Source organism: Onychostoma macrolepis, chromosome 09, assembly GCF_012432095.1.
Source record: "Onychostoma macrolepis isolate SWU-2019 chromosome 09, ASM1243209v1, whole genome shotgun sequence".
In the NCBI taxonomy this organism is placed as follows: Eukaryota; Metazoa; Chordata; class Actinopteri; order Cypriniformes; family Cyprinidae; genus Onychostoma; species Onychostoma macrolepis.
The window spans coordinates 9,295,877-9,321,458 of NC_081163.1; the positions used below are offsets into that span (position 1 = coordinate 9,295,877).

At 35.1% G+C, this 25,582-nt stretch overlaps 1 protein-coding gene across 4 annotated transcripts; it reads left to right on the forward strand.

Annotated features, from left to right (window-relative positions):
* Positions 1-421: 421 nt before the first annotated feature.
* Positions 422-25,202, forward strand: bard1 (BRCA1 associated RING domain 1). 4 transcript variants are annotated; one of them, XM_058786042.1, is made up of 11 exons: positions 423-489; positions 737-784; positions 4,567-4,630; positions 5,825-6,843; positions 7,751-7,831; positions 9,406-9,578; positions 14,262-14,388; positions 14,562-14,694; positions 16,422-16,517; positions 21,658-21,755; positions 23,532-25,201. In XM_058786042.1, exons 4-11 carry the CDS (start codon positions 5,827-5,829, stop codon positions 23,865-23,867), a joined length of 2,061 nt encoding a protein of 686 aa, XP_058642025.1. In that variant the 5' UTR covers positions 423-489; positions 737-784; positions 4,567-4,630; positions 5,825-5,826; the 3' UTR covers positions 23,868-25,201. The 4 variants fall into 4 exon arrangements, with proteins under 4 accessions (XP_058642026.1, XP_058642025.1, XP_058642023.1 ...); XM_058786040.1 differs by lacking the exon at positions 423-489 and adding an exon at positions 3,208-3,395 and having other exon boundaries at positions 498-784; positions 23,532-25,202; XM_058786043.1 differs by lacking the exon at positions 737-784 and having other exon boundaries at positions 422-489.
* The last annotated feature ends 380 nt before the right edge of the window (positions 25,203-25,582 follow it).

The window sequence follows — 25,582 nt, forward strand, 5'->3', positions numbered from 1 at the left end:
GGAAATTATTAAAATCACTATTGTACTATTGTAAAATAAATCAATCACACGCTACCCATGGTAGTTAACTCTAATAATTGACATTATTAGACATCATGCTTTTATAAAATAATATTTTATTTGTTAACAAATTTCCCATTTATTTTAGAATCACTTAAATAATAAAAATTATGCAATTATGTATTAACCCATATATGCATTTAATGTAATACTGTGATAAAAGAAATATAAACTAATAAGATTTCCATCTAAAAGTTATTGGATAAAATAATATTTTATCTAATGTATTTATTCATGTATCACTTACAGTACATATAGTATAAAATATATAATGCATAGAATGTTTTGGATGCTTTATATTGAACTTTTATGTTTGTGTAAATAAAAGTAAAGCACTGCACTTCAAAGTCCCAGTCGACCAATCTGAGCGAAAGTTCTCTAAGCTCCTCCCCTTCGCTTCCCGCGTTCTTGGTGTGAACTTCAAAACAGGTCTGTAAGTTCAAAACAAGCCTGTTAGAAATATTGTGATCGCTCTCTTGCTTTGTTATTATAGATCAAGAAAGATAATTCTGCCATACAGTCAAACCCTGTGACATGAACCAGGACTAGAGAGGCGCTTTTTATTTTTATTTTGCTGTGTTTAATGACAGCTATGCTTTAGTTTCATAATGTAAGCAGTTCAGACATCCTAGATTTGACGTCTGACAGTCTAAGTCATTTTGATTTAATTTCGCAGCTCATCCCTTATGAGAGAGCCGGCGTGCCTTGAACATTTACTTTGCAGGTAAAGTAAATTAGAAATGTTTGTCGCTGCCATTTATTTTATTGATTCGCATAATGCTTATCTGAATCCGTAGCTTATTTATAAATTGCAGCGTTTTCCGGTCTATGACATAGAATATGTCAAATGAACTGTATTTAAATTGTATTGCAATTTACTGTATTGCAATCGCAATGAAATTAATGCGAGTTAACCTCTGTATATTGTCATTTTAGTTACTTTTCATCAAAGTATCCTCTATGTGCAACAGTGACAGCAAATTAGACAGTGCTGCCAAGTTCGCAGTTTCCCGCGGAATCAGGCTACTGTAACACACAGAGGCGGACAAAGTACACAACTTCCTTACTTGAGTGAAAGTACAGATACCACTGGTCAAATACTACTCCACTACAAATGAAAGTTGTAAAGACAAATTTTTACTTAAGTAAAAGTACGGAAGTACATGTTTTTAAAAGTACTTAAGTATCAAAAGTAAAAAGTAAATGCATTGTTTTATTGTCACATTGTTGTATACTTACAATACCTTATGCCACTAATGCAACCTACTGAATACACTGATTAGCTTGTATTATCTTTGGAATTAAGAGCTTTTATGTTACCAAACCTATAGAAATGGAACAACTGAATGAAGATAATCATCTTTATTTTTTTATTTAACACCAGGAGTGTTAACTACATTGAACTCATTTTAATATTTTTAAAAGTTACAAAGTTCTTTTTCAAAGCGATATTGAAGTCTATGATATGGTTCATTTTAGGCAAACAAAGCAAACATTGAAAAGAAAACAAACCTTTAGTCTCTTCAGAAAACTGGATCATACTCTCTCAGTATGGCCATGGGTGTGCAGGTTGCGCCAAAGAACCGTCTTTTTGAATTTTGCCATCAACTGATCAGTGTTCATAAAATACTCAGAAATCAGTGAACTTCACAACATGTGGCTAGGGTTGGGTATTGTTTGAATTTTATCCATTCCGATTCTGATTCTGCTTATTGATTTCAATTCTTATTGATTCCCAGTTTAGATTCCAAAGTTTTCATTTAACCTACTTTTTGATCATTTGTTTGCACAGACAAAAAAAAAAAAAAAAAAAAAGCATTTATGTGCAGTGTTTTGACAATAAAATAATGTTCAGATTCATATACTTCCCTGACCAGTTTTTAGCAGCAATTTACCAGTAGGCCTAAGTTTATATATATATATATTATATATATATTAGTAAAGTGAGGGCAGCGATTTTTGACAGATATATTAGCCTACCATTTGTATTGCCATAGTTTAACTACAAAAATCAAACTATAGTTAATATAATGAAACTATGGTAAATTTGTGGTTACTGAAGTTTTACTACAAATAGCATATGGTTACTATAGTGAGATGATAGTAAATTTGTGGATACTGTGCAAAAATTGCAAATACCATAGTTATGGTTACTATAGTAAAAACATGGTTAATTTTCCAAAGGCCTTTAAAGAGTTAACACATGCCCTTTTAGAGCGCTTTTAGCTGTGCAGTAGCGCGGACGTTTACATTAGTTTAGCAGGGAAGATCCCGAGGATCCCCAGATTTGCGCAAAAAAAAAATCAGCCAAATGTCCACTCAAAGCTAGGCGGAAAACTTCAGGCTTAGAAATACTGTAACACTTGGCAACACAGGAAGGTCCTGGCAGATCGCAGGCCGGATTTTCGCAGAAAAAAGGGTTCAGTGAATCTGAAAATGCACACACTGTAAAAACTGCTAAATATAACGACTTTCTACTTGGGGAGCTTGATATAAATGTAGTTGAGTAAAAAGTACGATATTTGTCTTTCAAATGTAGTGAAGTTAAAGTCGCAAGTTTCCAGAAAAAATAATACTCAAGTAAAGTACAGATACTCAAAAAGTGTACTTAAGTACAATACTCAAGTAAATTTACTTCGTTACTGTCCACCTCTGGTAACACACCACAGTTGTTTTACATGTCCGCGGGTTGAAGCGACCCCAATAACGTGATATTCAGCCGAATATTTATGTCATATTTTACCAGGGGAGCTCCGCCAAAAAATTTTGTATTTTACCCCCCGGAACGCGATTTTTAAAGGAAGTTTTGAGTAACAATTGGGTGGGGTTTTCTTTGAAAACCTGGCAACCCTGTAAGCAGGCGCATCCCAGCAGTCAGTTTACTAGATATTCATGTAATGATTCATCTCACGCGTTCTGCAGCACTTCCCATACAGGTGTTTTTGGCTTGTTAGGGCACTTTTCATTGACTTTCAGCATCTCAAACTTGCATTCACCTTCCCATAATACTCTTTTCTAATCATTTACCATCCAGTTTTTAAGTTATTTTCCCCATTCTACCCTTTTCTTCACATTTGCCAGCATCAGATGTGGTTTTATCTTTGAAACTCTTCTTAAAAGGCCAGCGCCTCAGAGTCTTCTCTTCAGTGTTGCAGATGAAACTGGTGTTTGGTGTGTGCTGTTCATTGAAGCTGCCAGCTGAGCATCAGTGAGGAGTCTGTTTCTCAAGCTAGAGACTCTGAAGTTCTTGCCTTTTGCAGTGTTGTGCATCTAGGCTGTCCACTTCACTCTCTGTCCTGGTTAAATACAGTTTGCTTTCTTCTTTCAAGGCGATGGTACGTGCAATAGCCTTTATCTCTCAAATGAACAATAGATTGATGAGCTTCTAGGGAAAACTGTTTCTTCACAGCCCTTTTGAAGCCAAAATTCGACTTCACAAATGTGAGTGTGCTCAGTACTCAAAACAAAGATTTTGTGTTGAAGATTCAACACTTCATTAAGTAGCACAACCTTTTTAACTGCACTGAGATAATAAGAAAGGATACTTTAGTAATAAATTAGCACATTACAGTGCTTTAAAAAAAAAAAAAAAGAATGCTCATGCGTTGTTGCACTATTGGCTGCTCAAAATGGGGCATTTCTTCACAAATACAGATTGAATTACAAAGACATTATTTCAAATGGTTATATTTTGCACAATTATTATGGTTTCACTTTAATTTTAATCATTTAAAAGGTACCTTGGTTAGCAGTAATCACTTTCAAAGACCATATGTACATTCAAAGGAAAGCCTTTGGCTTGAGTTACAGAAGGCATGGGATAACATTAGTGTTGAAGTTCTCAGGAAATATATTGACACTATGCCTGAGAGATGTGCTGCTGTAACTGCTGCAAAAGGTGGACATACCAAATATCAAAGTTAAAAGTGGATAAAAACAGTACGACTCACTTCATCTGTTATTTGTTGTGCTCAGAGCAACCATCTGCAGGTTTCATACACATTATGAAATGAAATCATGTTTTGGAGGCAAAAAAAGGTCAATATTATCAGATCTGTCAGCTGTTCTAACAATTTTGGCCACCACTGTAATTTTATTATTATTATTTATATATTATTTATTATATATTGTGTATGTATTAAAAATAAACTATATATTATAAATTTAATCTTTCATTTTCAAAAACCATATAGGTTCTTAATGACATCATATATTATCATTTGTTTATTATTATTTATTTTTAATGTATCTATATATTTAAATGAGAATAAACATTTATATAATTTATTAAAAATATATGTGTGTGTGTGTGTATATATATATAAGCAATTATATTTGTTTATTTTAATATATATTAAAATAAGCAAGCAAACAAATAAATATTCTTGTGCATTTTATGTATACATTTCTATAAATATTCATTTTTGTCATTATTTTTTTCTCCCTCACTATATCACGTAGCCCTAAAATGCGTATAATCAATTATGTATGTGGTCTGTCCTGTAGATCTTGTTCAGGACTGCATGCTGGTGCAAACTGGAGTCCCACCTGAACCCCTCAGATTCCTCAAGTAAGACAAGTCTATTGCATCATGACATCAAATACCAATTATAACCAGAGCTGGCGCCACAGCACATAAATTTGGCGCGTTTATATTTCTAGGGCGGGCCTGCAGCTGCCGAAATCATGCTGAAAGCGTGTGTAATTGCTTTCGACGGCGCTCGGTTTTCACTTTCACTTTTGAATTTCGCTCGTGCTCAGGGGAGCGGGAGGAGGCACAGTAACTCATAAATGCCCCCTTTGGCGCCTACCCTGATTATAACTTTAATACATGTATATTATTACGTCCCTTGTAATGTAATGCACTGAACATTATGGACTTCTTCAACTGATGTTCTCTCTTTTTTTTTTTCAACACAAATCCTCAACTGAACTTTGAGACTGATAATGACTATAATTATGCAATGTAATTTTCCATAGTAGCTTTAGCAGTTTTCTCCTAGCTCGGGGTGCTGTTGCCGATGGCAGAGAGATGTCCTGTCTGACAGGCAGGTCTGTGCCCCAGGGGTCAGGGCATTTAACGCTGCACAGGAGATTGAGTTGGTGGAGAGGTCATGCTGGTTCACTCATGCTGGTGCTGCTGTAGCATCAAAGACAACAGCTAGGCAGGAGAAGCGGATAAAACCACCGAATAAATGTGCTCATTACACCTTTGCACACCAGACTCTGCTTTAGCTCTGTCATCATTACAAGGTTAATGTCAGCAGGGGACATTTAGCCACTATTTAAAATGATGTCAGAGCTCACTGTTCTTTTAAAGATGTGTTTTTTTTACTTTTTTTTAAGCAATGACAAATAAGGATGTCTGAGATGATGGAAGGGAGAAATCTTAAAGAAACTCAAAATTAAACATCCAATTTGCTTTTTAGTGTTTCCATACATTTTGAAAACCATTTAATTTCAGAAAAATATATCTTTATCTTGAACTCTTAGTGTACATAAAACATAATGTTAATAATGCACTGTAGAATCAAAATGACCACTTTTGCCACCTATATGCACTGTAACACCGCCTAAACGTTTGACACAAAATTCATTTAATTTTTTATGCATACTTTCTTTTTCTTTCTTAGTTTATTTTTGAAGAGGTGTTTTTGAGTTATTGTGTCCTTTATTTAATACTTGAATGTGTGCAACTTTTATGTCTTGCTTTCTGAGATTACTTCTTTTTATTTGATGGTCAAATGTTATTCTCTTTGTTTAGCCATGGTCACCGATACCATAAAGTCGGATGAGAGCTTTATCCCTAAGAATAAGAAGAACATCAAAATATGGTTTAGCCCAAAGAGTCGTAAAGTACGCTGTTGCATTCAGAAACCTGTTGACTCAAACAAATCAAACGAAGTCAAGGGAAACAAAGCCGATACGTCACCTTCTTCCAAGGACCTGTCCGTCTTCAACTTCACTTCTTCCTCCCAGGAGTCTGGGTCATCCTCCCCTCCTCGGGGGAAAGCAAATAAGAAAATAAAGAAAAAAAGGATCAGCCAAACCTACAAACACACTGGCGGTGCTCAAAGGCCCAAAACATGGACTCGGACTATGCAAGAATGTAAGAGGCTGAAGCTGGACGCTATCAATCAGCAGTGGGCCTTTGGAAAAGAAGGTGCTATAGACAAGAAGGATAAAGAGGATGAGAAAGTGAGCTCTGGAGATGACAACAATGGGTCCAGTAAGAGAGTTACTTTCCATTTCCCTCGCAGCCAGCCTGAGGTAACTCATAAGACTGTCCATCAAGAACAGAATCAAATTCCAAGTCCCCAAAAAAGCATCCCAAGCAATTTGGAATTTGAAGGCTCTGAGAAGCAAAGCTCTGCAGCTTTGAGTTCACCATATTACGATCAACAGGTTGAGCCTGTCACTGATATCCCACAGGAATCCAATGAAAACACTTCAGGGCCTCCTCAGCCTTCCCTTGCCAGAGTGCGTAAGAGAACCAGAGAGGATCAGGACAGTGATGATCCACAGAGAATGCCAAAACAACTCCGAACAACTTCAAGATGGAAGAAGAGATCATCTAGAGAAGAAGCTGCTTCAACCGAAGACCGCTCTCGGAGTCTGAGAACATCCAGACAGTCCAATGAGAAGCAGAATGTGAACCTAATCACACCAGCTACCCCTGACCTTGGGAGGAAGTCTTCAAGTGTGAGACACAAGCAGACAAATCCTGCTTGCATGAAGAGGAACCACAACGGAGAAACGCCACTGCATTTAGCTGCCATAAAGGTTTGTGTTATCTGCATGTTGGCAAAATAACATAAATTTGTTTCAAGACAGCCTTTGATGTCAAGACATGGAAAATGTTTCGTTCTCCCTTTTACCTGGTAGTCTGTATTGACTGATATTTGATAATTGCATATCTTGTGCATGCTTTGTTTATGCTGTTTTCCTTGTTTTTACATTTAGATTTGTGTTTTTCTGTCATCTAATGCTCACTTAAAATTAAAATTAAAATTTAATAAATATAATATTAGCAAATTTCAAAACAAATATACATTTTTCATACTGAAAATTGTAATAATGTGATGTTTTTTTTTTTTGTTGTTTTTTTTTACAAATTTTGTAGACACTAAAAGCATGTATTTTAGTTCCCCTTACAATACAAAAATCCTTCAAATTTAATGTTATACAAAACAAGAATAAAAAAAATAAGTATTAAATACAAAATCTAACTTGAATTAATGGAGTGTGGGAAATGCGCTAAATTAATAAACTTGGCATGCTTAACACGCACAAACTGTGTAAAAGTTGAATGGGCCGGGATATAAAACCTGAAACCCAAAAGGTAAAACAAGTCCAAAAAATAAAAAATGTGACTTATATTCTGGAAAATCCGTAAGCCTTTGTATTGTATTCTAACTATACACATTATATAGCTGCCTTATATTATTTGAATTGAAATATTTTCCAATTTGATTGTCACTAACTAGCATTTTAAATGGATTTTTATTTATTTATTTATTTATTTATTTTTTAACTACTGTACTGGGTTGCTTGTATCTGAGGCTGTTCTTCGTTAGTATTCCAGCAGCGAATCACTTTGACCACTTAATGATTGATGCTAGGTCAGTGTTTGAGTCTGGTTGATCAATATCTGCTACCACAGACCTTTTGACCCTGGTCTTCTGTACAGGGTGATGTGGAGGTGGTCCGTAAGCTCCTTGCTCAGGGAGCCGACCCCAACCTGAAGGACAATGCAGGATGGACACCACTGGTGAGGGAAGAGAATTCACACACAATCCAACATAAATCTTTTACACGTAACAGCCTTGTCTCTTGTTCGAGGTTGTCTGGGTTGAAAGTGGTTGGAAAGCTTTTCCTTGTATGTACAGTAATGTATGTTATCCTAGCAGAATACTGTATGTTCACTGAATACTCAACTCCCTTAATGGTTATTATAGATTTTATCATTACCCTTCTGTGTTTGTGGTTGTTTTTCAAATGTTTTGTCCTGTATATTTTTATTTGTTGAAATCCTCTGTCTTGCGTTCCATTTAGCTGATGAAGTGTAAGATCAATGTAGCTTTTTGCACTCGGAAATGGTAAAATGAAATATGAACACTAGTAGTGCAAATTTTGCATCTTTTGCCACATGAATAAGCTTGTACATTTACTTTCAGTGCAGTATTTTATAAGTAACAAAATTCCAAAGAAAGGTATAAAATAAATCAGCATAAAATAAATTCAGTACAAGACTGTTGTTGTCACAACTTGTATCTCAGAACCATAAGGTTTTGAGTCAAAATTTACTCCAAGTTTATTATTTTAATTTTATTTTGTTTGCATTTTATAATATATTTTATTATGTTTTATTTTTATTACATTAAGTATATTTTTGCAGTTCTGTCCTCTAAACTATCATTACAATTAAAATGATAATTTTTTTGCAAGCTGTTGGGGTGAACACCACAATATTAGCCGAACGCTTGAACTGTGCACTTAGGATAAGGTTTTTGTCAGGTTTGGGCAAGTTGTCACACGTTAAAGGATATGAATTTGATCATTTTAATAATTTTCAGTATTTGTTGGCCAAACAATGTTTTGGTATTTTTATGTAGCATTTTTATTTTTGTTTTTCCAAATTATTTTGCTGTTTAAATTTAAGTTTCAGTAAATTTTTTAATAGCAGGTTTCACTGTGACAACTTACCCCATATAATGTTATAGGGAATACTTACCCCATATAGACAAAAGGTCAGTGTGTTTTCAGTGAACTGTGTCTTTCCTTCCTGAACAGTACCAGTACTGTACTTATTATTATTTAATTTTTTTTTTAGCCAAGACTCTATGGTTTGTGCCTCTGCAAAAATGTACTTTTAATAAGAAAACTTACACTGAGAAATATTCACTGACCCCTTCAAGTGTGACCCTAGATCAGGTTCCTTACACTTGAAATTGTACATTATAAATGTACTTTGCTGTTTAAATAATGCATCATTATTTATTTTACATTACAGTAGGCTATTGAGAATTAGGAATGGGGATTCTTAACAGCTGAATCATAAATCTTCTATGAAAAACCTCTCACAACTGAATAATAATGAACCCCAACATGTTCTAAGTTTCTTAAAGAAAAATCTCTGTGAATATATAACTGCATTTCCCCTCAGTCATAAATTCCACAGGTCTAGCTTAAAGGCTTTTGTTGAGCTGTTGATGCTGGGGAATTATTAGGTCCAAACTATTATAATAATGCTATTGCTCTTATAATCCTTCATGATATGACAGAACATTGTTATATCTGCTACTAAGGCAATTATGTATTGTATTTGTGTTTTTGTTTTTGGAGCATGAGGCTTGTAATCTGGGTCACCTGGGAGTGGTGGAGGAACTGCTCCAGCAGGGGGCGCTGTTGAACACTCCAGGCTATCAGAACGACTCTCCACTGCACGACGCCGTGAAGAACGGTCAAATAGCGGTGGTCAAGCTTTTGGTTGAACGAGGCGCGTCCCAAAGTGTCCTGTGAGTACTTGACCTTACATTCTCTCACCAATCACCTGAAGGTTTGGTTGAAAATCAGATTGATATTTCTTTAAACAACACTGTGTTAAAATAAACCCAATTAGGCTGGATGGTACAGTGTAACTGCAACACAACCTGTCAGAAATTATAGGTTTCGATTTTTTTTTTTTTTTAATTTTTTTTTGTTTTTGAAAAAAGTCTATTATGCTCACGAAGGCTGCATTTATTTGATCAAAAATTCAGTAAAAACAGTAATACTGAGAAACATTATTGCAATTTAAAATAATAGTTTTTTTATCCGTTTCTTATTATTATAAACGTTCTTCTTATTTTTATTATTATTATTATCACTTGTAATAATGATGATAATAATAACAAATGTAAATGTAAATGATGTCAAACGATTAATCGCATCCAAAATAAAAGTTTTTGTTTACATAATATATGTGTGTATACTGTTTATTTATTATGTATATATAAATACATACACTTGCATGTGTATATGTTTAAGAAAAATGTTTATATATTTATAGATAATATAAGATATAAGAATCTATATATAGGACGTTTTTATTTCCAGCAAATTAATAACTTTACAAATTAAAGTACTTCATTTCATTTGATATTTATTTAATTATAAATTTGAATTTGAAATTTTATATGCACAAACCAAAAAATAGGATTTATCATGAATGAATACATCTAGCATGAAGCATCTAACAATAAAACAAAGTCAATATATCTGCTTGTGAGACTGTAATGTCGCAAAATCTCTACAGGTTAACACATTTCTACTGTTGAATGGTATACCATCATATATACTTCTCAGCCCAGTTATGTGATAGTGTTTTATTCATTCATTTTAAATGTGCATATTTTGTAACTTGCGACTGTGTCATGGTGTGTACCTGGTGTTGAGATGTTCGGGAACTTCTGCTTCGCTTCCTCCCACGTGCCCTTTATCTTAATGAACTCTATTTCCCCAAGATTGGCAGTGAACCCAGATGCATGAATGCTCATCCCGAGAGTTCTCTGCATGCGTCTCTGCGTCTCTTTTTGTCTGTCTGCCCTTTGTACATTGATTGACTAGTGCTGTGCTGTACATTGGAAGCGCATAAAGCATCAGCAGATTTATGCTTCGTTAGTCAATGGTGAAGTGAAGCATCAGCTCTGTCATAGAAGCACTGCACAGAAGCAATCCACTCCTGTCAGACATAATCAATCACTTTCACTCCTTGCGGTCTGGAATCGGAGCAGTGGGGCTACGGGGGGAACTGCTGTGGGCAGAGCCTTCGCTGTAATGTGTTGTATGAATTGACTGGCACATCCCTGCTGTACCAGCAGTAATCTTTAATGCTTTTCAGATCTGAGAAGCTGCTTCTTGAGGGACTGTGAGGGTAGCAACTACAAGCGAGACAGGGCCGGTAGCTCTAGTGAGCTACATAAGCAGCATCCTAACTGTCACAGAACCTCATAAGTGACTGATTTGGAACGCTCTATATGAACAGATACTCGCTGCACATAAACAGCACTTCACACAAAACGTGACTCGACTCATTGATTTCAGTAGAGTTTGATGGTATGTAGCATGTTGGTAAGTTTAACACATAAAAGTACATGGCAATCAAATATTAGGTCAACTAGAAAGCATAAAATATAATGTTTTTTTTAAAGTTTATTCACTAGCGTGGAAAAGTTTGGGGTTGGTTAGATAATTAATATTTTTAAGTCTCTTATGCTTATCAAAAATACAGTAAATGTTATTATAAATTAATGTTATAATTTATTCCTTTCTTGATACTAAATTGTTCCAAATGTAAAAAAATAAATATGTTTAATATTTTTGAAAGACATGGCTTATGCTTACCAAGGTTACATTTATTTGATCAAAAATACAGTAAAAAAAAATGATACTGTGACATAATATTACAATTTTATATATTACATTCTATTAAATGGTTCTAAAGTTAAATTTTCTAAAAAGTTAAGTTTTGCAGATTTTTAAAAAACATTTTTAAGAAGTCTCTTATGCTCTTCAATTAAATGTTTATTTACTGGCATTCAAAAGTCAGCTATGCTTTTTTCTCTCATATTGTCTCATATGCTACAATAATACTGTACAATAATAATATTATACAATAAAAAAATTACAATTTAAAAAACTGTTTTCTATTTTAATATATTCTGAAAAATCATTTATTCTTGTGTTGGCAATGCTGAATTTTCTGCAGCCGTTACTCCAGTTTTCATCGTCACATGATCCTGATTTTTTCCAAAACATTTCTTCTTATTATTATTAATGTTAAGCATTTGTGCCTTATATATCGACTAGACCAGTATTTGGCTGATTGTCAGTATCTGCAACAGCCATTGAAAAACCCATATTGGCAACCACTAATCTTGCATTTTTTCAGCTTGTTTCTTTCCATTCTGACATTGCCTTCTTTGAAGAAAATTTCAAAGGAGGCAGCATAATTAAGATGCAATGACACCTAGTAAGGCAGCTCACTAGGCTTCAGAACAGAACAGCTGTACTAGTAGGCAAATTTAGATGGATTCGGCCTGCATAAGCTCGATTTGTTTTGTTGATGTGATCCGAGCAAAGGAGCGCGCTGCTTTCTTCCAATCGATGAGATCTGGTTAGCTCTAGTGCTTAGCGCCACCATTCTTGATTGCTTCGGTTATGTCGACAGGAACAGCTGGAGCACCTCCGAGGACTAATTTTCACATCTCCATCGATCTGTGATTCATTGGTCCCTTTTACCGCTGGCATCTGTGTCTGATTTGTCAACTGCGAGATGGATGCAGTTGCTGAGAGGTTTTAGCTTACTAATATCGCTCTTTAACCGCATGGAGTGTCTTATTTTGCTGGAGGTATTGAATGCACACCTCCCCTTTATCAGTATGGGAAACACAAACGCGCATGTATGTGGTGTCTGCGTATGAGACACTTTGGCATTATTGGATTTTCACTTTTTGAGATTAGAAGCTGTGCGCCGCACCAAAACAAAATAATTTACATCCTATGGGAGTGCGAAGAGACTGTGGGCTTGTTTGGGGGTGGGGGGTGGCTCATGAATCCAAATGAAATTTTATGGACCAGTGGACCTCTTAATTGCCCCCCAGGTGTTATCTGTGCTGAAGCTTAATCTCAACATACATCCCTCTCCACTTTATTTCATTTCCACCTCTCTTCTCCCTACCAGCCAAAAGGGACAAATGATCCGACGAGGGGCCGTCCTAGGCCTTAACCTCTTGCTTATCTGATAGTTTTGCATACTAAGTGAGTTACACTGCGTAAACGAGGTCATAATCTACAAATGCTTGAATATTATTAGGTCCTTTTTCCCAAATGTATGGAAGCTTGTTTCCGCCACTGAATAAAAAAAAATAATAAAAGGTAATTACGACTTCTCACAATTCTGACTTTTTTTTTTTTCCAAGTTTACATCGTCCAATTCTGACTTTTTCTTCAAATTGTTTGATGTAAACTCACAATTCTGAGTTAAAAAGTCTTTTCCCCCCAGAACTGTGAGTTTGTCTCGCAGTTTTAACTTAACAAAACTTTGTAAAATGCAATTGTGAGTTATAAAGTCAGAGTTGTGAGAGATAAACTGATGAATTGTAAGGAAATATCAGAATTGTGAGCTGACTTTTTTTCCTCAGAATTGGACTGCAAGAATTGTAACTCACAATTGTGAGTTTATATCAGTTTTGAAAAAGAAATCAGAATTGCGGGATATAAACTTGCAATTGCTAGAATTGCAAGTTCATGTCTTTTCAAATCTGACTATTTCAGATTGCAAGTTTATATCACCCAATTTGGACTTGCAATTGACCCTTAGCCAGGAGGAAAGGCATCCTTGTTAAAAAAAAGTGTTAATTTTCTTTCATTTTTTTAAAATTAGCATTTACATTTTTTAATTTAAAAATACTGAGATACATTTATGGTTGCAAAAAGTAGGACACAGATATACTATACTATACAGAAACGAGGAGAAAAATCCTGTGCTACTGCAGAAGCTTGCAAAATCCTAATGATTTCCACTGAAATATGAATGCATTTATATTAAACAAATATAAGGAATTTTGTCAGCTACAGCAGTGTGCAGGGAAATATTCTCATATTAAATGTTTAGGAGATGCATAACAAAATACTCATTAAGGCAAAAATAAAGATTTTGTTTGCTTACTTCACAAATAACAGTTTGCTATTATAAACATATATAAACAATACAAGAAATAATATAAAGTTCCCTAATATAAACATTCCATCAAATGAAGCAGTAATATCTCTGGCTTTTTTAACCAATTACACAATATTACATTCAGATTTATATCTTTTGTTTCCCTCTGCCACAAAACTCCCATCCTCTATGATTATTTGAGACAAGACTTGTGAGCATCCCTTTGAACCATAAAATGACAAAAGGGACATCTTTCATTCTTTTAAACTTCATAGCCATGCAAAAATAAAGGCCACAAAACAAATCCACAAAATGCGCCGTTCTGTGAGGTTTATTTATTCCCAGTTGGTTGGAACTTTTCTTTGAGTGAGGCATTAGCAGGCTTAACAGAACACATCTAGAGGATACACAGTTTGCCAAATATGTCCTTGGAAATGTTTTTGTTTTCAATAAAGAGCACTTTGCATAAACTATACATATAACTGTGTGTTTTCAGGAATATGTTTGGCCTGCAGCCAGTAGATTATGCACTGTCTCCAGAAATGCAGGAGGTCCTAAGAATAGCCCCAGAGGCACCTCATCTTGTAACAACCACCCCAAGCCCCCCCGCCAGCCTGAGTAAGGTACATGACCCGAACCCGCTTCACAGACAAACAAACACTCAAAACAAACAGATAAAAACAGATAAAAATTGCTGGTATTTTGTACATCATCTTGTAAGTCACTTTGAGACATGAACTGTCAAGAACATAAATGCAAATGAAGTGTGCGGTACAGTTTATTTGTATTCTTGCAGGCTGCAGGCTGTGTGCGAGAGACGGGTCCAGTGGTTGTGACTGGCAGTCAGCTGACGCAGACCCAGCAGAAGCAGCTCACCAAAGCAGCTCAACTCCTCGGAGGGAAACAAGTGCAGTCCTTTTCTAGAGCAGGTACATCTCCTTTGAGTTCTTGTGTAAAGGAGTGGGTGGTGTATCATAGCATGAGGTATAAACTAATGTTCAAAACTTTGGGGGTCAGTAAGATTTTTTTTTTAATTCTTAAAGATTTTTATTCTCATAATGGCTGCAGTTATTGTGAAATATTATTACAATTTAAATACATTTTTCCCTTTTTAAATTTATTTTAAGATGTCATTTAATACTGTGATGGTAAAGCTGAATTTTCAGAATTACTTCAGTCTTCAGTGTCACATGATCCTTCAGAAATCATTCTAATAACGTGATTTACTGCTCAAGAAACATTTCTTTTTGTCAATGTTGAAAAAAAACTATTTTTGAGGAAAGCTTTTTTCCCAGTTCTTTTTAAAGAACACAATTTATTTTAAATTCATCATGCATCCTTACTGAATAAGAGTATGAATTTATTTTGAAAAAAATCTTACTGACCTCAAACTTGTAAGGTATTATTATTCATAACAAATGAAGTCAGTGCAAAAACAGCTTCATATATTTTTCCTACAAAAGTTGCAAACAAAATACTTAAACCGGTAAAAATAATATTATAAAACGGATAGTGTTCACTCTGTTTGGAAGAACCACATTCAAAGGAGTTGTAAAATAGCCATCGTGCCATGCTTTTAATACGATGTGATAAGTCGGAAATACAGTATATTATTCTAACTTTTGACATCTAATATTGGTTTTAAAACAATGGACCAATCAAATGAATCTGGTGGCAGGATAAGCTTATTTATGCACATTTATGTGAGCATATGAGTATTTATATTAGCAAAGGTATAGGAAAGTTGATGTGATTTTCTTTTTTTTTTTCATACATACTCATATAATTCATATTATTATGAAATATGTGCCATATAATGGCTATAAATTATGTCAAATGCACATCATATCTAAAAGTTTTTTTTTCTTTGAGTCTGCTGAGGATAAGATTATTTCAACACCACGTGGACGGTTCAAAACAGCTCAAGAAAACAATGAGACATTTTCAGAGCAGTGAAATGAAGTGTCTCTTCTTTCTTTGCCTTTATTCCATCACATAGAAGAGCATTACAAGGCATCCAGCTGAAGCATAAGAGGGATATTATGAAATCATACATTATGAAACCAGCACTTTCGGTGACAAACGTAGCTCTCGCAGAGTCTTTCGACTCCTCCAGAAATCACACCAACAGACAAACAATGAGCAGCATCTCATCTTCTAAGCAATCAAAGTTGAAACAGAGTAGAATTAAAGTAATTGAAGCAGTTTCTCATACGCTGCACATAGCTGAACAAGGGTAAAATACAATTTTCTCGAAGAATGTAGGTTGTGTTTGTCACACAACAAAGTGAAGAGCTTTTGGATTTTTTCGTCGTCTAGGTTTAAAATAATCTCAAGGGATTGGTGAAGTGTGGCATACTACTTCTGTATTAGGAGCCTCTATATATTGTGTCTTTGTTTTTCTGACATTCATTGTTAGCATTGTTGTTATAGTTAAGCACAGCTAATAAAAATTTGTTGTCAGTAAATGAAATAAAGTGGAAATAAAATATCAGCATAATATAAAATATAAAAAAAATGATAAAAGCACATAAATTACTAAACTGAAAATATAACAATTTCTCAATAGAAACGAATCCATTACTATATGACTGGTTATTTATTTGTTTATTTATTGTAATTAACTGCTTCCCTCTTTGATTAAATGTCTGTCCAGTCACCCATGTGGTTGTACCAGATGTTCCCATCATGCCCTCTTCCCTGACCACACTGCAGGGCGTCCTCAACGGCTGCTGGATCCTCACTTTCAGCTGTAAGCAATGAGTCAAAGCTTTTAATTGTTGCATGCGTTTATGCTTAGATAAGTTTACATGAATATTAGCACAATTTGAATGCTGAGGTTTCTAGATGACAAAAATATAGTCCACAAAGAAACAGTTAGTTGCATCCAGATTTTGCAGACATGTGTACAGGTGAGCAGTATTTACTCTGCGTTGTTCTTGAGCAATAGCTATTTCTGTTGAGCAAACTGTAAACCTATGAAAAATATTAATAACAATATTATTTGACTCTGTGGGTTTCATATATTTGAAAACGGTAATTATTTTTTCTCTTCAATTTGACGCAGATATGAAATTGACATGTAGTCCTTGTTCTGTGAGCTATTTAGTGCTGCGTATTTCCATATGTATGATTTTTCACAGCTTCAGTTCCATAGTGAAAATCAGTAGGCTCTGACTGTGCTGCCCATTCATTTAGCTCCAATTCAAGAAATTGCTAGCTCTTTTAGTCTGCCTTCTGTGCCAAGTTCATTTCTGTCAGCGCAGGAGCAACATAAGAAGTGCACAAATGAAGCCTGAAGGAATCATTGCTGTTCTGGTGTTTGTTCTCCAAGCTATCTATCTTGATATTGGTTATTGTTAACATATTTGTTATCCATCTTTAATATCCAGCCCATGGCAGACAACACCTTTTGAGAGCAGTTTTACTACATCATTTATCAGTTCTCAAAAAAAAGGTCTTGGAAAAAGTCTTGCAGTAGAAATGTTACATGCTGGATATTGCATGTAACATTTGCTAATGTTAAATTGCATGTAACATAAGATGTTGGATGCATCTTGATTTAAATCAATAGTGTGTTTCAGGTGCTCAGATTCACTACATTGTCACATTTGCGTAATTCAAAGCATTTTTAACCGCCTGTAGTTATTGTGCACATCTAATAACACTAATATTACACTGTACAACTCCAAAAAATAAGGCAACCTATCACAATCAACTTTTTAAGTTAACTCAACTAGCAACCGACAACTTAAAAACTTTAGTTCATCTAATGAATAAAAGTCAGTCTACTGAGTGTTAAAAGATCTGTTAAGAGCAACCAAAGATGTTTTAGCATTTAGCAATGCTAATTTTTTTTAACAATCCACTTTCTTTTAGATTTATGTTTATTTTCAAAGCCTTCTACATAATATGGGTAGTATTTGCCTCTTAAAACTAAAGGCAAACACTTATGCTAATAGACAAATATATTAAACAAGTTACAATGAGATGCACATATACAGTACCTCAGCACATGATTCTCAACCGTGGTGAGGATCAACAAATTTCAAATCAGTAAAAATGTGAACTCTGATCCACATGACAGCTAACTGACAGTGACAGCAGCAGCATAAATTAAGCCAGTAAAATTTAAAACATTGATAATATTTTAATAATAGTGAACATAAAATGTTTTCAAGCTGCAATGCATGCTGGGAACTTGTGCAATATTGTTCAATGTAAAATCGTTTGTTCAGATGACTCAATTTGAAAAGTTGGGAGAACATTTGGATATGTTGTGAACAAATGCTTGAGTATCTAAGTAAGGTAAACAAAAAAAACTTTTGCTAGCGACATGTTTAGAGTATTTTTATTCAGTTCACACAAAAAATTAAACTGACTTCTCATACTAAAAATTCTTTGTTCAGGCTACTTTTTTACATTGGTTAGTAGAACTTTTCGAAAGTTGGATTTTTTACAGTGTATTATTATTATTATTAGTGGTAATATTTATTATTATTATTGCATATTCAGTGTTTTTATTATTATTATTGAATATCCGGTGTTTTTATTTAATAATAATAATAACAATAATAGTAATAATACTAATAAGAAATACATTTAAGAAATAAGCTTATTTGTTCTGTTGTAGTACAGTATTTTCATTTAATAAATACTTTTAATAATAATATTTTTAACTTGACTGTATATCACAATGAGTGTAACAAAAAATGACCTCATTCACAAAAAACACTTTAAATCTGCCTTAAATTATTATAGAACAATATGCATAGTTATTATAAACTTATATAACTATGCATATTGCTGTTCAAATCCTATTTGTGTTATTTCAGATTACTCACAATGTAACTTTTGGACCAAATTGTGCAGCAATCAAATGTCGTGAGTGAGTGAGTGAGGTATACATGGTTCAGTTTAGCACTCTGTCTTTGCCACACTTTATGAGCCGTTGATGCTGTGCCTCAGCTTTCTGTTCTTCTGTATGGGTCTCCATGGCTCAGTGTATCACGGTTCAGTGCCCATGAGTGTGTGAGCTGCCAGCGCAACCGATCCACACACACACACACACACACACACACACACACACACACACACACACACACACACACACACACACACACACACACACACACACACTCTCACTCACACTCACTCACGCTGAGCTTCGTTGTCCTCTCCCATCATCGTGAATCTAATTAGCTAATATGCTAATGGCTCTTTGCTGCTCGGCTAACAACCTGGCCCTATCGTCCAGAGAGAGAGTCGGATTAACCCCGGGATGTAGCATCCTCACCGCCACCGCCCTCACGGGGTCCCGGGAAATGAACACTGTAATTAAAGAGGCAGAGGAAGTGCAATTACAGCTCATGATTACTGTGGAGGATTGAGCGTGTATCTGAACGCGCTCCTATAGGTGGTGTCTGTGTTCTGGTACCATGGGCTGGGCTGGATATAAAGATAGCGCTACACGGTGACACTCTGAATGCAGGAACACTAATCCTGCTAATGGCTCAGCATCACACTGCTGCAACAGAATGCAACCTTTTTAAATTTATTTTTTATCTAAAGTGGGTTTTTCCATTATGATGAGGGAGGTGGACAGAAATGTTTGGTTACTCCTACAATTTTTATTCCAGGCCAGTTCGCACTTGGTATTATAATTATTTTATACTATTAGTGTTATTGTATAATAAAACTACTATTATGAAAAATATTTAATTACCACTATTTGAGTAGTCTGAAGTAAAATAAGTCAAGATAATGGTTGAAAAGCAAAGTAAAGCTCATGCTTATTTTATGTAATTGTTACAAACTGGTAGCAATTTTTTAATTTTTTGTCAAAAAATGTATTAATTATAGTTTTATCTTAAACCAATTATTGTGTAATAATAAACTAAATATTGCATGTGTGTGTGTGTGTACATATATATATATATATATATATATATATATATATATATATATATATATATATATATATATATATATATATATATATATATATATATATATATAATTATTTAATTAATTTCTTTATATTGTTATTTTTTAATTTTATATGTATGTGTTTTAAGGAATTGGGTCTCAAAACTTTTTTTTTTGCCCCTCAAAATTTCCTTATATTCACCAAGGCTGCATTTTATTTGATAAAAAAAAAAAAATAAAAAACAGTAAAAAGAGAAATGTTTCTTTTGTGAACAGAAAGTTAGAACAGTATTTGTTAGAAAATTAAATCTTTTGTAGCGTTATAAAAGCATTTACTGTCACTTTTAATACATTTTTCGTCAGTTCCAAATTTACATGAAAATAGTTTATTTTGTCATTTATGTGCAGTTTATAATATATATAACATATAATATACAGTATATCTTTCTTTACATGTACATTTGGAAATAGTATTAAAATAAAAGCAAGTGTCAAACTGCTCAGTATAAAGGCACATAAGACTGTCAGTTGGAGAAGAAACAATGAGAGATCGAGCTAGCATCTTTACTCTCCTCTTAACCGGCTTCTTATGTATTTTTAGACACTCTACAAGGTGCCCATTTATTCCCCTTGTCCTTTTTCTGTCATCATTCTCATTGGAACAACAGACAATAGCTGCCTGCTCTTCCAGAGCTCTTCAGTCAAGAAAGGGCCATTTCAGCCAGACGTACAACTAGGGCAAACCGAGCAGAACGCTATCAAATAGTTGCAAACAAGTTGAGCAGGCGAAGAAGGTTTGTGATGGAGGATTTGTTTTTTATGTGTGTGTGAAGCAGCAGCTGTTTTTTAGACAGCCTTGAGAGCACTTGTAGTATATTTCGCTGAAGACCTTTTGTGAAGAATTTTACCTGACAGAAATGAACAAAAAGATTGTTTTCACCCTTGTTGAGAGAGATCCACGATCCCCTCTAGCTCTAATGCCTCTCTGTGCCCTGAAAATCTTGTCCTGCTCTGTTACTTTTCCCTAGTAAAATACAGCATAAGACTTGCAGAATTTAAGTGTGCGTTGCATCACTGCTGTTGTACTGATTTGCCTTGAAACTGCAGATTCTTTTTACACTTAAATTAATAGCTCACCCGAAAAATGAAAATTGTCATTTTCATGCCGTTTTTTGTTCCAAACCTGTGTGTTGTTTTGTTTTTTTGCACAAAAAGTAGCAGGTCTACTTGGTAATACTGCTGTGTAATACTAAAATTATATTAAAAATATATTAGCCGCTTTATTTTGTGTCTTACCTAGCCATACAATATCTCTAAGTGGAAATATTCTTCAAATGATTTAATTTTATATTCCACATGAATGAGGGTGAGTAAATAATGGCAGAATGTTACGTTTTGCTCTTTATCTCTGTTAAGCCCATTTTATATCTGATACATGAATTTCTAAGACCTCTAAATTGTCAACATGATCAAAACAGTGCTGAAAACCTGTTTTATAGATCTTATAGATCATATAGTTCATAGTTTTAATTAATTAATTTAATTATTTAAGATCTTTAATATAATTCTTAACATGTCCACCTTCAGGTCGTGGTTCTTGTGTCTTTTTGCTATAAGTCTTAAAAAGCATTTAAATATCATCTTACTAAGACATATTATTGGGGAATATAGAGTGACATCTTATTTTATATATTTTTTTATAACATATTTTTGCTCAGTTTGTGCCTCTAAATAAAATTAGGTGTTTTTTTTTATGTAAAAAACTTTTTTCTCCCATATTTAAGTGTGAGCTCTATGTCAAACTATATGGGCCATAAAAGCCTGATGTATCGAATATGATAATCCAAAAAAAAAAAAAAGACACACACACATGTAAACTTTTTTCATATGTCAAGTCTAAAATGCTGATGTATTGCTAGTAAGTCTGCTATGCCTAGTTCTCTTGCTCTCAATTTTTATTCCAGGGGTGAGTTGTAGCCTTCAGGCAGGCAGCTGGGTCGGGGAGAGCGAGTACGAGGCAGGTGACGGCCCCCTGCGTGCCCGTGTGAACAGAGGCAGCCTGGTGAGTGACAGGCCGACATGTGGAGGGTCTAACAGTTATCGACACATTTTCCTCTCCAGAGAGGAGGAATAATGGCTGAGTGAAACCCTCTCCTGGTCCTGCTCTTTAATGGTCTCTCATTGTCAATCTGCCATGTTGATCTGCTCTCCTCAGGCTGGCTTGGCTTTTATTACCGACTGTGCTATGGATTGTGGCTTGTTTCGAAAGTCACACGCTTCCCCGAGGACAGAGAATTCAAAGAGAGGGAACACACTTGTGACTTTAGGAGAGGACTGTGCATTGTGAGACAATATAGGGCACTCGTGATCTCCTTAGGCCACGGTGTACGACTCAAATGCTTTGTAGGGAGGAAGCCAAGCTTGATGTTCTGCTCTGATTGTTAAGAAGCCTCGTGACACAGTCTAATAGCAGCCTCTCTGCAGTTATTTAACGTGAAAACAGCAGGGTTTGGATGCGTGGTAGGATGAGGTGATGTTTTAACAATATAAAATTAATCAACGTTGTGAACATCAAGATGATATGTTTGTTTAGTTCAGCTCTGTGATTCAGTTCAAACTATCTGATTCATTGAATTGATTCAAAACTCTTAACATTAAACCAAACCTTAACCCTAACCATATAGTAAGTATATGTGGTTAATTAATATTACACAGCACTTAAATGTATAAATACACTGTAACAAGGACACTTTAAAATAATTGTAATTATTGATTCCTTATTTAGTGAAAAACAGTTTTAAAATCATGCTTTCGATATTTTAAAATACTTTTTTTACTGAAGCATTTTAATCTAAATTGTGTCAACAGTGCATAAATATACAGAGAGATCATAAATATTGAAAAGTATTAAGAATCTATGTATTCCATATTGTGCTGATATTTATCAAAGATAGCATAAGTCTTATAAATGCTGTACTGTATACTGGTTACCTCTGAAACAGCATTAGAATGCAAAGGACACATTTCATAGTTGAATTGTGCATTTATTTGTGTGATATTGCAGCTGTGTCCTGGTTATTGTGAGGCTTTAATGGCCCGAGTCTAGCATGTTGACCTCTCAACAAGTGTGTGCCAGTGACCCATATAGGCAGATCTTTGCTTTGGGCATCTTACAGCTCCCCTGACTGTCGCAGAAACATCCAGACCAGACCAGAGCAAAAGCCTGTTACTTTAACCCCAAATGTCATGCAGCTGCTTTCATTGATGAAACTGAACCATATCTTACCTCGTTTTTTTTTTACACTTATCTCTTTGTGGCAGGTTGTTAGTTACTTTTCTATTTGTGAGAGGCTCTATTTAAAGGGTTTCTGCAGTCATGGAAACCCTGGAATAATCATTTCAATGGAATTCCCTGGAAATGTCGTAGAAATAGGTAAAATATTAAAGTCGTGTATATTTTTTATGACCAGTAGCTCAGCATTTCATCAGCTAGAAATTTCTCTATAAATGATTAAGTAATCATGAAGAACTGGAAAAGTGATGGATCAAAAAGGGTTAACTGTCTTAACTGTGACTTAGCAGTTAGCACACTTCAGATACATTGAGCTTTGGTGCGCTTGTGGGAATTGTGAGTTCAAATCTGGCCTGTATTGTGACCCAGTCAGCTTTCTGCCTCTTTTCCCAGTCATTTCCAGTCACTTCCGCTATCAACAAGGCAAAGACTCAACAAAATGGCATTAATCACCAAGCAGGCCATTATAGGATGCCATAACTGATACATTCAGGTACTTTGATGCTTTGTGTACTAAATCGCTCTCGTTTTCTCATACATCTTTAGCTCCCTCCCCTCTTTGATGGCTGCTTCTTCTTCATGCTGGGCTCATTCTGCAAGCCACCAAAACACAAGCTCGTTCAGTTAGTGAAAGAAGGAGGTGGACAGCTTCTGAATCGCCAGCCCAAACCCGACAGTGACGTCACGCAAACACTGAGCGCAGCGGCCTACCATGCCCAGCCTGGTTCAGACCAGGTTCTCTGCACCCAGTATATCTTATATGATCCTCAGAGCTCCTACAAACCCCAGAAGGTCCGGGTAGGTAAAGTCTGGTCGGCTCCAACCACGTGGTTTCTGGACTGCATAGCTGCCTTTCAACTCCTGCCAGTGCCGGAGCGCTAGGCCATATACTTGGTGTATTATTATGTTTCACCTTCATAACATCAAATAAAACTTTTTTTTTTCTGCATAAGAGAAATTAGTTTTTATCCTTATCGGAAGATAGAGACATCATAATTGCTGTTTTCATCAAGGATTATGTGAGGCAAAATAAAGGGTCTGCCTGTTCCCTAAAGATTCAAGTCACGTGGCAAGTCTCAGGAGAAAGTATTTGCACGCTTTTTAGAGTCTATTGTGCTTGTTCTTTCTTTCTGGGCCAAATTATGCCATCTGAAAGCTAGAAAATTATGAAAACATTTCCCATTGTTAGGATACATGACCTATTTTGAGCAGCCTTGCTGTTTGTGTGCAAACCATTCAGAGATCTTGTGGGAATGTGTTTTATATTCCCCCAGACAAAACTTACATCTTCATCAGACTTTTAAATGCAATGCTAATTGCTTAGACCGCTTTTGTTTTAAAAAACCAAATGGTATTCATAAAGTCCAGGACAGGATAATGGGATTCTGGCTACAGATGATGAGGTGGCATTTAGATTAGATGGAAAAAATACCCAACGAGATGAATGAAGAAAATAAGAGCAATTAATTCTCAAACGGTGGCCCTTTCAGACAAGCAGTTTTTTGTTTTTTAGTTTTCTTTGGTCGTTGTTTCTGCAAGGGCTAAAAAATGAAAGATTTCTGGTCGTCTTTGGCCATCTCCCAAGACGCGGCTTTCAATGGGATTAGTCAGGGATGCTCCTAATTGCTATTGATTGCTGTGAGCCGCATTAAATTGCTTCGCCCTCGTCCTGCAGGGACGTAGAGGGAGGCAATTAGTGGTGTGGACAGGGTTTGGTGGGGTGATTAATTGGAGGGTATCGAGGGTCCTGTGGGTAGAGGGAAACATGCACCCAACTCTTAACACCTGACTTTGCAAACTTTATCATCTCTCTGCTAAGAGTTAAGAGCTTTCAAACACACTTTTACAGAACAATGTGTGCAGACAGATACAATCCTGAGGGCAATGACTCTCATTATGTATTGTTTTTTGCAGGTCATATGTTGCTTTTGGTCAACAGCATATCTGAAAATGTCCTTAATATAAATCCTGGCTTTTTTATTCATCCAAGATGATCTTTTAGCCAGAAATTATATTAAAGGAAAAGGCTGGAGATATATTTCTAATTATTACCTAGAATCTACCCACTACCCAATAGAGGCTGATGAAAAATGGCACTGTAAATCTCAGAAGTACTGAAGAATGATCTTCTTTGTATGTTTGGAAAGTTCTGCTGCCAAAGAACTTTCTTCACTATCCTCTGACAAATGATGCTAGGGATACATGAACACCATATCACATAGCCAATTTTTAAATCCATTTAAAAAAAAAATAAATTATATTTATAAATGCAGTATATTTTACACTGTAAAAAAAAACAAACAAGTTGAGCCAACTTAAAATTTTAAGGCATCCAGCTTCAGCAGATTTTTTAGTTTTCTCAACTTGTCGTTTTAAGTTTATACAACAAAAATTTGTGAATCTCCCACAAAAATAAATTGAGCAAACTCAAAAATCTGCTGAAGCTGGTTGCCTTAGAATGTTAAGTTGGCTCAACTTTTTTATTTTTTTATTTTTTTACAGTGTAGCTTTTTAGATTAGATTACCTCTGCCCTCATCCTGCCTTAAATGTAACATTTAAAAAACACTAATAATTTAACTGTTAAATGTAATCTTTA

Coding starts and splice junctions, on each gene's coding strand:
- bard1 (XM_058786040.1), top strand. Junction 7,832..9,405: donor ATGCAGGATGGACACCACTG/GTGAGGGAAGAG, acceptor TTGTTTTTGGAG/CATGAGGCTTGTAATCTGGG. Junction 16,518..21,657: donor CTGGATCCTCACTTTCAGCT/GTAAGCAATGAG, acceptor TTTTTATTCCAG/GGGTGAGTTGTAGCCTTCAG.